At 30.3% G+C, this 13,504-nt stretch overlaps 1 protein-coding gene across 16 annotated transcripts in view; it reads right to left on the reverse strand.

Annotated features, from left to right (window-relative positions):
- LOC111510822 (uncharacterized) overlaps nucleotides 1–12,585 on the reverse strand; it is a 326,252-nt gene extending 313,667 nt beyond the window's left edge. For 12 of the 16 annotated variants that reach the window (XM_074172258.1, XM_074172252.1, XM_074172253.1 and 9 more), the window contains exons 1-4: nucleotides 12,356–12,583; nucleotides 9,453–9,740; nucleotides 9,244–9,399; nucleotides 5,987–6,111 (exon numbers count right to left, since the gene is read on the reverse strand). In XM_074172258.1, coding sequence (XP_074028359.1) covers nucleotides 5,987–6,111; nucleotides 9,244–9,399; nucleotides 9,453–9,740; nucleotides 12,356–12,490 — 704 coding nt within the window. In that variant the 5' untranslated portion in view covers nucleotides 12,491–12,583. Of the gene's footprint in view, nucleotides 1–5,986; nucleotides 6,112–9,243; nucleotides 9,400–9,452; nucleotides 9,741–12,355 lie in introns of all 16 variants that reach the window. The other 4 variants (XM_074172248.1, XM_074172249.1, XM_023163765.2 and 1 more) reach the window with 3 other exon arrangements.
- Between the last annotated feature and the right edge of the window lie 919 nt (nucleotides 12,586–13,504).

Genomic DNA, 13,504 nt, shown 5'->3' on the forward strand with positions numbered 1-13,504 from the left:
TTTTAGAATATTTACAATCTTTCATAGTTTTTGAAATGAATATATTGTATTTCATGTGGATTAAGAAAGGAGAAAATTAAATTATTATCTCTCAAAAGAATGAATGAAATACTTGAGAACTGTCTAGTTTCCTTTTTTGCTACTTATAATCCTCCAATAGAGTATTGGAGAATTTTAAAAACAGTTATTGGATGTATTCAAATGAATATAGTCAGTTGTATTTCTTTTGTGAACTTACTTTCGAAGAAAAGCTTCATCCTGTTTTTCATCAAAATTTCATCAATCAAAAAGTTCAACTGAAACTATAGTAGCCTTTCATTTTTATAATACATTAATCTCAACGATTTAAATGTCGAATAATTGACAACTAACTTACAAAAAACCGGAAATATTGCCGAGTAGGAGCAAACCAGTTAGGTTTATTTGGAATTTAATGTTAAATATCTCATGTGAAGAAAGTTCATTCAACTAAAAATCAAATTATTCTATATCGAAAAAAAAACAATGTCTCAACTGAGAATAAAAATATGAGGTTATTTTTTAAAAAAACTAGCTATAACCTGTCACGCTTCTAGTCGATACCTTGTATATTGGTGAATAATTTTGAACATATCAATATTACGTCAATATCTGACACTTCAAAAAGTTTTGAGCAAAAACTTCATTCCAAACTAATGGAAACTATGAGTGAATATCTTTAAAAATTTCGTTAGAAGTGAAAAAAATGTCCTGCCACGCTTCTACTCGATACCTTGTATATTGGTGAATTACTTTAAACATATCAATATGACGTCAATATCCGACACTTCATCCCAACTTCAACTTCATCCCAAACTAATGGAAACTATGAGAGAAAATCTTTAAAAATTTCGGTGAGGAGTAAAAAAAGTGTTTTGCAAGTTTCTCTGGCCTTTCTCTGAATAAAAATTTCACTAAAAACTCCAGAAAATGTTGAACTTTATATTAAAAGTCGTTCCTAAATGAATAATGAAAATTTATTATGTTCACATTGGCTTCAGTTATTTTTAAACAACATACACTGAAAATATTTCATCGATTGTAGGGCTCAAATTAAACGACCTCAACATAATGAATTTTTCACTTACCTCAATAAGGCCATCTGCAAATATCTCATCCTCAAAATTTCAGTACTATTGAAAAACAAATCAGCAGCGAAATTAATCAAATCCCAGTCAAGTCAAACATCGTCATAACAGATTTTTATAAAGATATCCAGGTTAAATGTTCATATGTTCAAAATACAAAGGTATAAAGACCGGTTAACATTCTATAAAGTTGAAAAGTTATATACAATTAATTTTTACAATCATATACATTTCTTGGAGTAAAAAACCATGATCCAATAATTATTCAGTATCAAAAGGAAAGTCAGAAATTAGAGAAAAAAACATTTCAACATAATTTCAATAATTATTCAACAAAAATAAAACTAGTCAACTAGGCTGTACTTTTTTTTTATATCAATAGTCTAGTCTAGTCTTAGACATTGTTATCAAAAGTAATGCAAGTATTAAAAAAATATTGACATTGAACATGTTTTGTTGTCCATGGGCATGCCTCCCGTGTTTTTCATTTTATTTTTCTCAAAAACAAAGCAAAATTAGACAAAAATGCTAGAAATAATGTATAGGGAAACTTATTATTCAGTTTGATATTCAAGAGCCACTGGACCCTCGTTTGTATATGATATATGTTGCTAGACTTTTTTGACGAAAAAATGACGGCTTTGTAAGAGGAGTCGCCACCATTCTTAATAATTTCATGAACTTAGTTACCTTAACATTTCAGTGAAAATAACAGATAAAAAATCTTTTAAAACAATATTTTATTCGTAGGTACAGATCTGTTATGACGTGTTTGAACAATCTGTCAACATCATAATATAACTTTGGGCACCCCTTACTTTTCATATATCCTCTCCAATTCAATAATAGCATAGGTGAAGTTGAATGACTGATTTTTTACCAACTTTCCACTTTTACAGTGTTGGCAATTGAGTTGTTTCCAATAATCAACTCCCATTTTGTAATAGATTATTTTTTAGATGGTGCCAACTAAAAGCTACCATTTTTCAATATCTTATGTCACCCACTGCCGAATCTAGAAATTTGAATATTACCAATATAACTCAATATAACACTGAAGTTCGTTCCAAAAATCTTTTTTCGCATGAAATATCAACTCATTAAAAACTATTGTATGTAATGATATTTGAAGCTTTTGTAAAAATTATATTGTGGCAACTCACCACAACTTCAAAATTGGAAAATAATCTCTATAGAAGAATAAGTTACTAACAGCAGAAAATTTATATTACCAGATAATATTTAAAAAGACCAAGCTGATAAAACTATAATATTTACTTTTTTCTGGAATATTGTAAAGATGACATACAGATAAAATGTCATTAAAGGTAATGAATGAACACACAATTTCAACACAACATATTTTATTGCAATCCAGTTACAGCCAGTCTAGGGCCATCATATCTGCATCCAATGCCGTGGAAGAAAGCTCAGGAAAGGAAGAAGCCAAAATCTTCTGAGTAGTCTCTGTGTCTTCTGGGGTAATTCTTGGTGTCATTTCAAATCCATTCAGAAAAATAATAAAAAGAGGTGTCTACACTGGACCTTTTTGATGAATATATTCAAAGTTCTTCAAACTTGGAATCTAATCTATTTCTGAACTATAATGTATTTTGTCAGTAATGTAATTATTTATAAGTAGAAAGTCATTGTAGAGATCATTTTCTCAATATTAAACATGACAGAATATGACAAATAATAACCCTGTTTGTAGTTTTATTTGCCACATACAGAAGTAGTTAAAAAATACTGAGAAACTGAACTACAATAATATAATGCAGTGGTTTGATTTTTTTTCAATATGACGAACTGAGTCAAACCAATCCTACATACCTCAACAAAACTTTTTATTTACAATGGAGAAATCAAAATTCCGCCAACAATAATCATAAAAAACTCTACTGAATACATTAATTCAAAGTTCACAAAAGAGTAAATGAAAGGTAGGAATAATAACTAAAATTAACTTCTTAAAATCACAGCCTAAAGTAAATTCAAATAGTCATCTCAAAAATGAAATACTTTTGTAAGTATTCAAAATTCAATATCCAATAAGATGATTTACAAGTAAGAGCTGTCCTCACTTTTATAAAACGTTTTTAAACAAATCATTTAATGGCTTACACAGACTCTGAATTTGAGAAAAAGTTCAGTCTGAAATTGGAATCTACTATGAGCAGCTCGTAATTTAAAAACAAAATTATATTTTGTCAACACCGAGTAGACCATATGATGAAATATGCAAACATAAAATTCGTTTTAAAAGTTCAAAGTAGGAACTTCAAGAACAAAGTTTATGTTTCACATATCAAGAAATCCTGGTCTATGGTATTGAAATTTGTGAACACGAAAAGGGAACATTCGAATGAAAGAACATCTTTCAGCACGTAGAAACCAATTTTATATATACAGTTTACTTGCTCTTTATTCCTTTCACCTCATTCAGATAATGGTTTTCATGTAACACCTAAAGATGATTACTTCACATATAACAATGGTATCATTGCATCTAACAATGATCACATTACACAGTCATTAGTGATCATGTTATACATATCCGTGATCACAAACATAACAGTGATTACGTTACATATAACACTAATCATGTAATAGATGATCCCACTTTTTGATATGGTGCTCATGTTATAGATATTGGTTCTCATATTACAGAAGAGTAGTCGCGATAAGCATAATCGGTCCTTTGAATAACAATTAACCGAACAGTACCAAGCAACGATTACATAATGCATACAATTATCTGTATACATATTAATTGCTTTCTAAACAATTTTCAGATATCTATAGTAGAGTTGAGTTTCCACTTCAATGTAAGGACAAGTACCTTGTACAAAGAGTAATTTACACCAAATCAAATATATTAAGAGACATCAATTAATATGAATTATTTTAAAAAAGAGACATATGAGGGCAAATCACAAATTGTGAAGAAATCAAATTCTGAAGAAGAAAAGTTGACTCATGACAATTTGTAAACTGTAGTTAAATGGTGTTACCAAATAACAAAACATTTTTGAAAGCTGAAAGCAAAAGTTGAAAATCCAAACAAATTTGTTGGATTGATTTCACTTCATAACTTCACCTCACATAATTCAACACATTGATTTTAGATAAAACTAATTCACTCTGACATCAAATGATAAATCAGTGTGAATCATTAAAGACTCTTTATAGATCACATCACATATGAAAAATCACTATTTCTTTCTTTTCTATAATACAAAATATCAAATTGATATCTTGTTTGAATATGTACCAGCCAAAACAAAAAAATGTTCTGGCTATAACCTTTTTGTTGATACATATTTGTATCAACCTATTTTTTGGATCAAAACAAAATTATGTTTTGAAAATGTATCAAAACAAAATTTTTGTTTTGACAAAAATACAATCACTGACAACCATAAAATTTCCAGAGCAAAACTGCGCTGGAACAAATAACACTGAAACCATGTTCCAGTGCAAAATTGCACTGGAACAAAAATATCATTGAAAGCAATTTTGCAAACAATGTAACAAATCTGCTTTGTCAAAAGAATGACAAAGCTAAATAAAGGAATAAAACACTGCAGTAAAAGGAGAATTTGCCTCAAAAAACATGACTTTGAAGTCATTAGAGTTCTATAGAATAAATACATTTTTTTGAGTACTTGTTTGGGATGTCATATTTATTCTAAGGTTTCCAAAATTTTACTTTCTTTGAAAGTTATTTGAAACAAACCCACCTTTTATCTGCTATGAAACAATTCGATAAAATAACAATTGTCTGACAACAAATAACAAAATTTAAATTGGAACAATAAGTATTGAACATATGATTTTTAAAATGAATCAACTTTCAAATTTGTAGACAATGTTTATACAAATTTCTAGATTCTCAAGGAACATTACAATATAACATTCAAAATAACAAAAATAATATGAGCACAAAGAAGTAGATGTATTCACATTATATTGTCACTGCAACATGTAATATTTGTAAGTACCCTTTGAATGGTTCTTTCAGAAAAAAAAATTACTGCCTACCAAAGAAATATTAGTTACTGGATTGAAAATCTCACGTTGGTGAAAAAGATGGCAAAAGACAATGTAGATATTTTTTGTGAAATTTTGCATGTGTTGAACATTTGTATTTGCTCATCAAAAACAAAATTCAAGACACATGAAAATTCACTATTGTTATGCGCCAATTGACCAATATGAAATAGATAAAATATAATTTTTGAAGTATGAAAAATATTTTATCCATATACCAAATTTGACAACACAGTATCACGTAATTTTCCTCAAAAAAAAATTTACAAAGGTAAATTTTTTAAAACTGAGGAAAATGTAATTACTACGCCATCAAAGGTAATTGAAGAATCAATTGGATTTCGAATAAAAAATATCAACATCTATTTTGCATCTCTTTCATTAAAAAGAGAAAAGTTTTCAATCTAGAAGTTTCAGTGTTAACTAAAATTTTGTCATTTGTTGTTAGACCAAAGGAGTCACCTGAATGTACTTGAATCGAAATGTTCACCATAACTGATAGAATTATCATTTTCAATGCAAGAAATAGGGGAAAAAATGAACTGGTTTTGCCAATTTTAAATAAAAAAAAACTTACCTCAAATAAAAATATTCAAATACTTTCATTAAATTATATGAATATCTGAACATTATTCAGAACCAAAATGTAATATGATCAATTTGTAATATTCAAACCAAGAAAAATAGATCTTCGAATAAAATAAAGAAGTCTTGCAATAAAAAAAGCAAACTCAGGGATTAACAAAATGAAGCAGCAAAACCAGTATAAACCGGGTACATTCAGATGCAATTGAGGAAATTGGGTGTGAAATAAAACAAGTACTCACGGTGCTTCAACTCCATCCTTTCCCACACCGGATGGGCCAGGTTGGTCATCAGCACTTGTTGATGGAGCATCTGCAAATGAAGGCTCTTGATCTTCACCTTCACTTTCTTCACTTTCATCTTCTACCTGGAATGAAACAATTTGGTTGCAGAAGGTAATCTATTAATTGTCAAAGAGATGGTGAAATACAGTTAAATTAAGCACACTTGGTAATATTATTGTTACAATTTTTATAACAGTTTATTGGCAACAAATCAAATTGAAAAAAAAAAGTCAAAGGTAATTTTGAAATCTACAACTATTTGCCATAAGTGAGTGTTTGTATAATAGAAGACCCAAGAGTCACCCCAGACCATGAGTTTAGCAAAGCTAATATCTTGACAATAAGAAATATAATAAGGAGATTGATAATGCAATTAATCATTTCAGAAGAGTCGAAAGCATAATACATGAAGAAAACATTATTCTGCATCTGCCCACTTATCATTGAGACCTTGATCGCATTGAACATGTTTGAGTTCAAGTAATGGGTTTTGTTGCAAGAAGAAACACATCATTCAAAAAGAGAGAATGTCGGAATACCCTTCAAGAAGTCCTTAAAAAAAAATGCTGATTTCAGAAAATGGCAAAAACATCTTTATAACATCTATATTTAATATATTCTAAAATAAGCATACTCATTTATTATTATGTGAACATTTCAAATTAAAATGTTTTCAAAATATGGATTGTGTATAAATAAATAATTGTTATCATATTTTACGAGTATTTTTTGTTAAATACCCAAACCACTGCAGGTAATAATGAGACTTGGAACTGATTTTTTTTCATTATAAATATATAAAATATGTTTGTGCACTAAACATGTTTCAAGAATGATCAGTGCAACGACGGTTAAAATCTTACTGGTCCCAAAATAATTTCTGCATGATTTCCCAAGTTTGATTTTAGAGAGACACCTTACTGCCCTTTTCTGTAATATCAACACAGATGAGAGAAAGGCTGCACTGCATGTTCCCCAAAATGGTATTCCATATCTTATTTTGGATTCAATAAAAGCATAGTAAACCATTTTTGCTATGTGAAACCTTAGCTCGTTAGAAACCACCCTCACCGCATAACATCCGGGAAGATTTTAATCTTAAGTTGTCTAACGTGTTCGTCAAATTTGAGCCTATTATCAATATAGACACCAAGAAATTTTGTGTTCAATTTGTTTTCCAAGATATCATTGTCTATTGACAGTTTATTTAGCAGACATTTAAATGTTATTATATTTGTTTTGGAGATATTCAAGGATAATAAATTAGTATCATACCAATTTTTCACCTTTTCTAAATCAGATGATATCTTTTTATGTAGCTTTGCTGGGTTTTTTCCTTCCACGATATTGTATCATATATATATTATAGAGTAAAGCTGCCAGATATATCATATTTAAATCATTAATATACAACAAAAACAGAACCGGACCCAACACACGACCTTGTGACACACCAGATGTGATTGCCCTGCTTTCTGAGAGTTCCGATGCTCTGACCATTTGACTTCGGCCTGAGAGATATGATTCAAACCAATTGCACGTCACCCCTCTGCAGCCATACCGGTGAAGTCTTTTTGAGTAACAACTCATGATTAACACAATCAAAAGCCTTCAAAAATTCACAGAAAATTGCGGCAGCTACTTCACCAGCATTTATTTCTGAATAAAATTTATAAAGGAAAGAGAATATTTGCATCACTTGGTATCTTTTTCAGTCTGGAACCCAAATTGGTTATTACTCATGATATCATGCAAACTTAAGAAATAATTCAATAAGATATTCACAAATTTTTCAATAATTCTCGCTAAGGTTGGAATTAGAGAAATGGGCGGCAGATTGGAGGGATTATGCAAATCACCACCTTCATGTAGGGGAATAACAATTGAAGTCTTAAAAGAAAGAGGGAATGAGCCACTTTCAAAGGAGGTATTAATGAGAATGACTAAAGTTTCCAATGCATTGCCTGGTAGATTCAAAAGTATTTTTAAGGAAATCTCATCATACTCAACAGTATTTTGATTTCTGATGTCGTTCAAGGTTTCAAATAATTCATGAATATCTGTGTTATACAAAATGAAGCTATAATCCATATTAACATTTTCTAGATTGATTAAAGTATCATAGGGCATGCGAATAGTGCTGTTTAGCGCTTTTGAGCAATGGTGCAGTAGAATTTGTTTATTTTTGTTAGGATTTAATGGGATATCAACCTTTGTTTTCTTTGATTTTCCTCTGAGGTCATTTATTATGGACCAAGTCTCTTTAATTTTGTTAGTTGATTCTCCAATTCTGTTTCTGTAATACATTTTCTTTGCTAACCTGATAGTTGATTTATAAATTTTACAGTACCTCATGAGGTACATACAGATAAATTAGCCACTCGTAGAATTCCTAATGTAATGCAGTGAGCGTAAATTTTTTGAGGACTTTTTCAGTCCTTTCGTCACCCACGGCTTTTTACGCTTCGATTTGATTTTCTGTATAGGAAAAGAGTCATCATACATGTCCAATAACATGCTGTGAAATGATAATACACAATATTTGCCACAAGGTAGGCAAATGTTAGATTGGAAATTTAATGATCTTATACAGCAGATTTTTAGCAGAGTGCTTCCACTCAAAATATTTATCAATTTTTCACTGATCAATACCACGAAAGTATGTGTATTAATTTTAAGTTTTGCCTTACATCTGAAGCGTGACTTTAATATTGGTCTGTACTTGCATATTATAAACTGTAGTAAAGTTTTATCATTATGATAGCTGGTAATTTCTTCAAATAAAATTATGGATGAAGTTGATAGTTGGGAAAAAAGTTAAATTCTCAAAATGAAAATAACTTGAGGAAGACTATAAAGAAATCTTCGTATATTGCAAAAATATTCTAAAATATTATAAAAAATGTTCTACAATAAAATTCATTTCACATCCGACTGATTTTAGAATAAAATATGACCTTCACTTGTATAGAAGAAATTATTGTTATATACATTGCAAGTTCTAGTACTAAAGTCAAAGAACTTTCAAGTGACTACTAAAATCCTGTGAGTATGATCCGTTGATCATTGAAAAGGCAAAATTTACAGAAAAATGCAGATCTTTTCTGTAGTGAAAGATTCCTCAAATTTCAAAGGAATAAATACCAATTACAATTATATTATATGGAGAGTCCAAAGTAGGATAAAACCCAATCAAATAGAAGTTTGATGTTTACCTTGGTCATTGGTTCTCCTGAATCGTCATCATCATCATCACTGTCATGGTCCAAGGCGATTGCAGCTTTTACAGCAGCTGTTCTACGAGCTCTTTTAGGAGGAGGTTCCTCTTCCTCATTTGAGGTTACAGTCGCAGAGGGCCCAGCTGATGCAGACTGAAAAATATAAAATTAATAACACAATACAACATAAAAATAAAAACACCCACCTCCTCAAACTTTTGCTGGAACATGTAGTCCTTATCATCATCGTCCTCATTATGAATGTCAGGAGGCTCAATTGTTTCTTCCTTTACGAATGTGTCTGTAGGTTTGATTTGTTGTGTTACCGCCGTTATGGTACCATCTACCATCTGTGAATTCATGCCCGCTTCACCTAACCATGTTAACAATTGTTTTTCCGCGTTTGCACTTGTATTACAAAACTCATATAGGGTATCTAACTTAAAGGAACATCCATCACATATTTTTTTAGGCAATTTATCTTCTCGTGATACCTATAACAATTAGAGAAAATATATGAGTGAATTAATGTGGCTCAAACTGGTTAATCTGCTATAAAGAAACCTATGACTTCTCACAAGTAATCTAGTGTCAATCAATGATTATGAGTTTTTCCATGACCTTACAATGTAATAATCAAAAACTGATTGCTATTTATTCATCCAAGAACACAATCAGTGAGGATGACAGTGTCCCATGTAAGTGAAATTTTACCTAATTCATTTACTATATTGTGAATATATTCATTCAATTCCATATTGAATAGGTATTTAGAATACAAACGGAATTTGTTGCGAAAGTATTTTTCATTTGTGTAATTCAATGTTTATATGAAAGTAGCTGTTTCCAGAGGGCTTTTTCTTCCAGTTTGTGTCTGAAAGTTACTTCTTTGAAGCAAATACGCTCGTGTAATAATTTCAGATAAAATCCCTCAACCAACGATCTCATGATTTCACCAAATTATTATAGACTCAAGTGTAGCTTAGCAAAATTTCAGAAATCATGGATTTGCACGCATTTTAACCAATTATAGTTAGTGCACTAGGAATATATAATCCACAACCAAAATATATGTATATGTATATATATATATATATATACATATATATATATATATATATATATATATATATATATATATATACTAAATATATAATTAAAAACAGACAGTATAAAATTTTTTATCAATAACAGTTATTTGAGTAACAGGATCAAGTTTTCTCTGAAAAGTTATTATTTTCTAGCCAAAGTTTCGATTTTCATTGTCTTTTTCAAGTCCTGAAAAAGAATTTAATTAAATTCGAAACATTCGCAAGAAAACAATTGTTTTTTTTTTTCAAGAAAAATTGATTGTTACCCAACTAACCTTTCTTGTAGAAATTATTGAATCACTAAACCAGTTAATTGAGTATTATAAATGTTCATTGTTGCAGAAATGTTTAATCATGGTTTGGACTGCAAATCAATATTTTTCATTTTACAGAGCAAACACACATTTCTGTTGAACACCAACTTGCATTTGGCTCTAAAAATGTATTTCAAATTCCCATATACAGCTAACAGTAAATTCAACTGTACAGTATTTATTGGTTCAAGAGCCTACTTCAATGTAAAGCAATTTCAACATGTAAATAAACTTTGCTGTTGTTCAATCAAGTACTATTTCGATAAGGAGGAATGACTTAGACAAAAAAATCTAAATTAAAAATGAATTAAGAAAAAAATGTACAGAGAATCGGGCTACAGAAAATTTCATAGTAGGAAAAACTCTGCGAAAAACCCTGTAAATTAATATTTGCCCAATTGAAAACAGACACAAACATAAAATTTTTGTGCTGTCAAGCATTGGGCATTTTCCAAAACTTTCCAAAACTATCTAAAAATATATTTGGTATTTCTGATTACTATGGAGATGCATTTCAGTAAGGGTAATAAAAATGATGTTCAGAGTTAAAATTCCTTATTCAAAATGTTTTCCTTAATGAGAATATTCTATATTTTTTCAAAATCAATAGATCCCCAATTACTAACCTCTTTATTTCCCAGAATCTTTATTTTATAGCATCGTCAATCATACTTTTTTAAGAAAACACAAGTTTGTGAAAGGGATCTTCATAAAATTAAATTTTTGGTCTGTTTTTTCTTTTCTCTACTGGACGTACTGAGAATTTCACTTCATTTAATGCTTTTAAAATGTTACCCCAAACCATATATTTATATTATATAATAGATCTATGAGTACAAAATCTTTGCAATGCATAGTTTTCCAATCAGTACACTGGAAATTTCAGTACCGACAGAAAATTTAATAGATCCTTCCATCAAATCAAGATCACAAAAATCTCAAAATAGAAATTATAAAAATGATTTTGTAAATGTACATTTTCATAATAAATCATGAAGAGAAATTGAATTTAGTACGCCAATGGAATACTCTTGAACGCAACTGTACAGGCTGTACTTCAGACTTCAAAGGGGAAATTGTACTGGGTGGAGCAAATGGAAAGGCTTGTAAAGATGGCAGCCTTTGACGGAGTCTTTGAGAGTAGAAAAAAAAAGTTATGAAGTGGCAGATATGCTTAAAGTTAGCTTTAAAATCAAAACATGGTTCAAAAGTTCTTTGTTGTCCATGGCGGTGGACTTCTGCACGAATTAAACTGACAACCATATACCTACAATGAAACGCAGTTAACAGTTTCCAATTGCTTGTACTATAAACATAATGAAGGTCACATCCCCTCGCGACCCCCCACTCCACCCTGTATATTGATTTTTAAACGAAATATTTTTCCCATTATAACAAAATTAATCTCCATGATTACTTTTTGATATAACTTCATGCCACTATCATTCATGTCATACAGATGAGTACAAAAAAAAAAGTAAAATAACAAAATCCAATTTTGTGAAAAGCCAACGCCTATATTAATTACTTAACGGCTGAAAAATCTATCTAAATAACAATATTTAAAGTTTTTGTTGTAAGCTGTCGAACATTACATTATTAAAATGTTTAGTAAACATACGAAATGATGTCAAAAATAAAAAATTCTGTCGAATATCAACTATCAAGATCAAACTGCAACATGGCGGGGTAACGCCAACTTACCTTAACCGGTAGACACGAACTAATTTTCAGGAAAATTTGCCTAATATCACCATGTTCCTCAAAAATTGGAATATTAACATCGTCCTTAACTAAACACAGTCTACATAATTGTAACATATTATTTCTGTTATCCATTTTTACTTATATTATTTAAAAAAGTCATTGGAGTTAACACGGAGTACTCACGAAACTAAGAGGTTCGATGACGAAATGGACAAGACGGAAGTGGGAAATACGTTTTACAATATGGCCGAAAAATGTGGTAGGGGTATTTCCGTGTGGAGGAGTCGTTTTGGCGGCAAAATTAAAAATAGTCGAGTGAAGAACATTACATATTTAGTTAGAAGTGAAGCCTACAAAAATACACTGATGATTGGTATGGAATAACAGGTTGAAGGTGCCTTTTTTTGAAATTTCCATTCAATCAAAAACATCATGACGTATTGAAAAAACACTTTAATGTAGATTTCCACTTAACAGTTTACAAAACAGCAACACATGTTTTGCTATACAATAGGTTTGTTCTAGCAGCGATTTCAAACGATACGGAATCGTACGAAGCATGCGCATACGAATATAGGCGTTCTAGCAAAGCAAATCCAGGATTCGAACTAATAGCACAGTATTTCTGTATACAAAATACTGTGCTAATAGTCGCATGTTCTAGCGAAGAAGAAATCCAGTTTGCAAACCGTATGAGAACTGTCGAAGTAGTCCAGAGGAATTCGTAAGGATTTTCAGTTTGTAACATGCGCAAATATTCGGAGTGATCGAGTGATCCGATATCACGTTTGTTATGATTTTGGAATATGGATTTGTTGGTTATGTTATGTACTAAAGAAATGAGAAACCCAAATAGAAATATTTAGTGGCCTGATAATTGGTTTAAAAATCTTGTTTTTTATAGAATGGCAATCCTCAAAACTGTCAATTTTTTCATATTTGCGTTTGGAAATTCAGGTGAGTAAAATGATTTTATGTTTTTGAATGAAAATCAAGCAAGCATTTGGTGATTTTCAACTAAGCATCAACTATTCAACTCCATTATTACAGGTAGGATTAGCCGAAATGTCATCAGAGTCATCAAGCTCTGAATCAAATTGGGGAAATAATTCTGAATCATCCAATGATGAGGAACTTATCGAAATG

Source organism: Leptinotarsa decemlineata, unplaced genomic scaffold (genome assembly GCF_025532065.1).
Source record: "Leptinotarsa decemlineata unplaced genomic scaffold, Ldec_3_MD MMD2_tig00000035_RagTag_RagTag, whole genome shotgun sequence".
Lineage (NCBI taxonomy): Eukaryota > Metazoa > Arthropoda > Insecta > Coleoptera > Chrysomelidae > Leptinotarsa > Leptinotarsa decemlineata.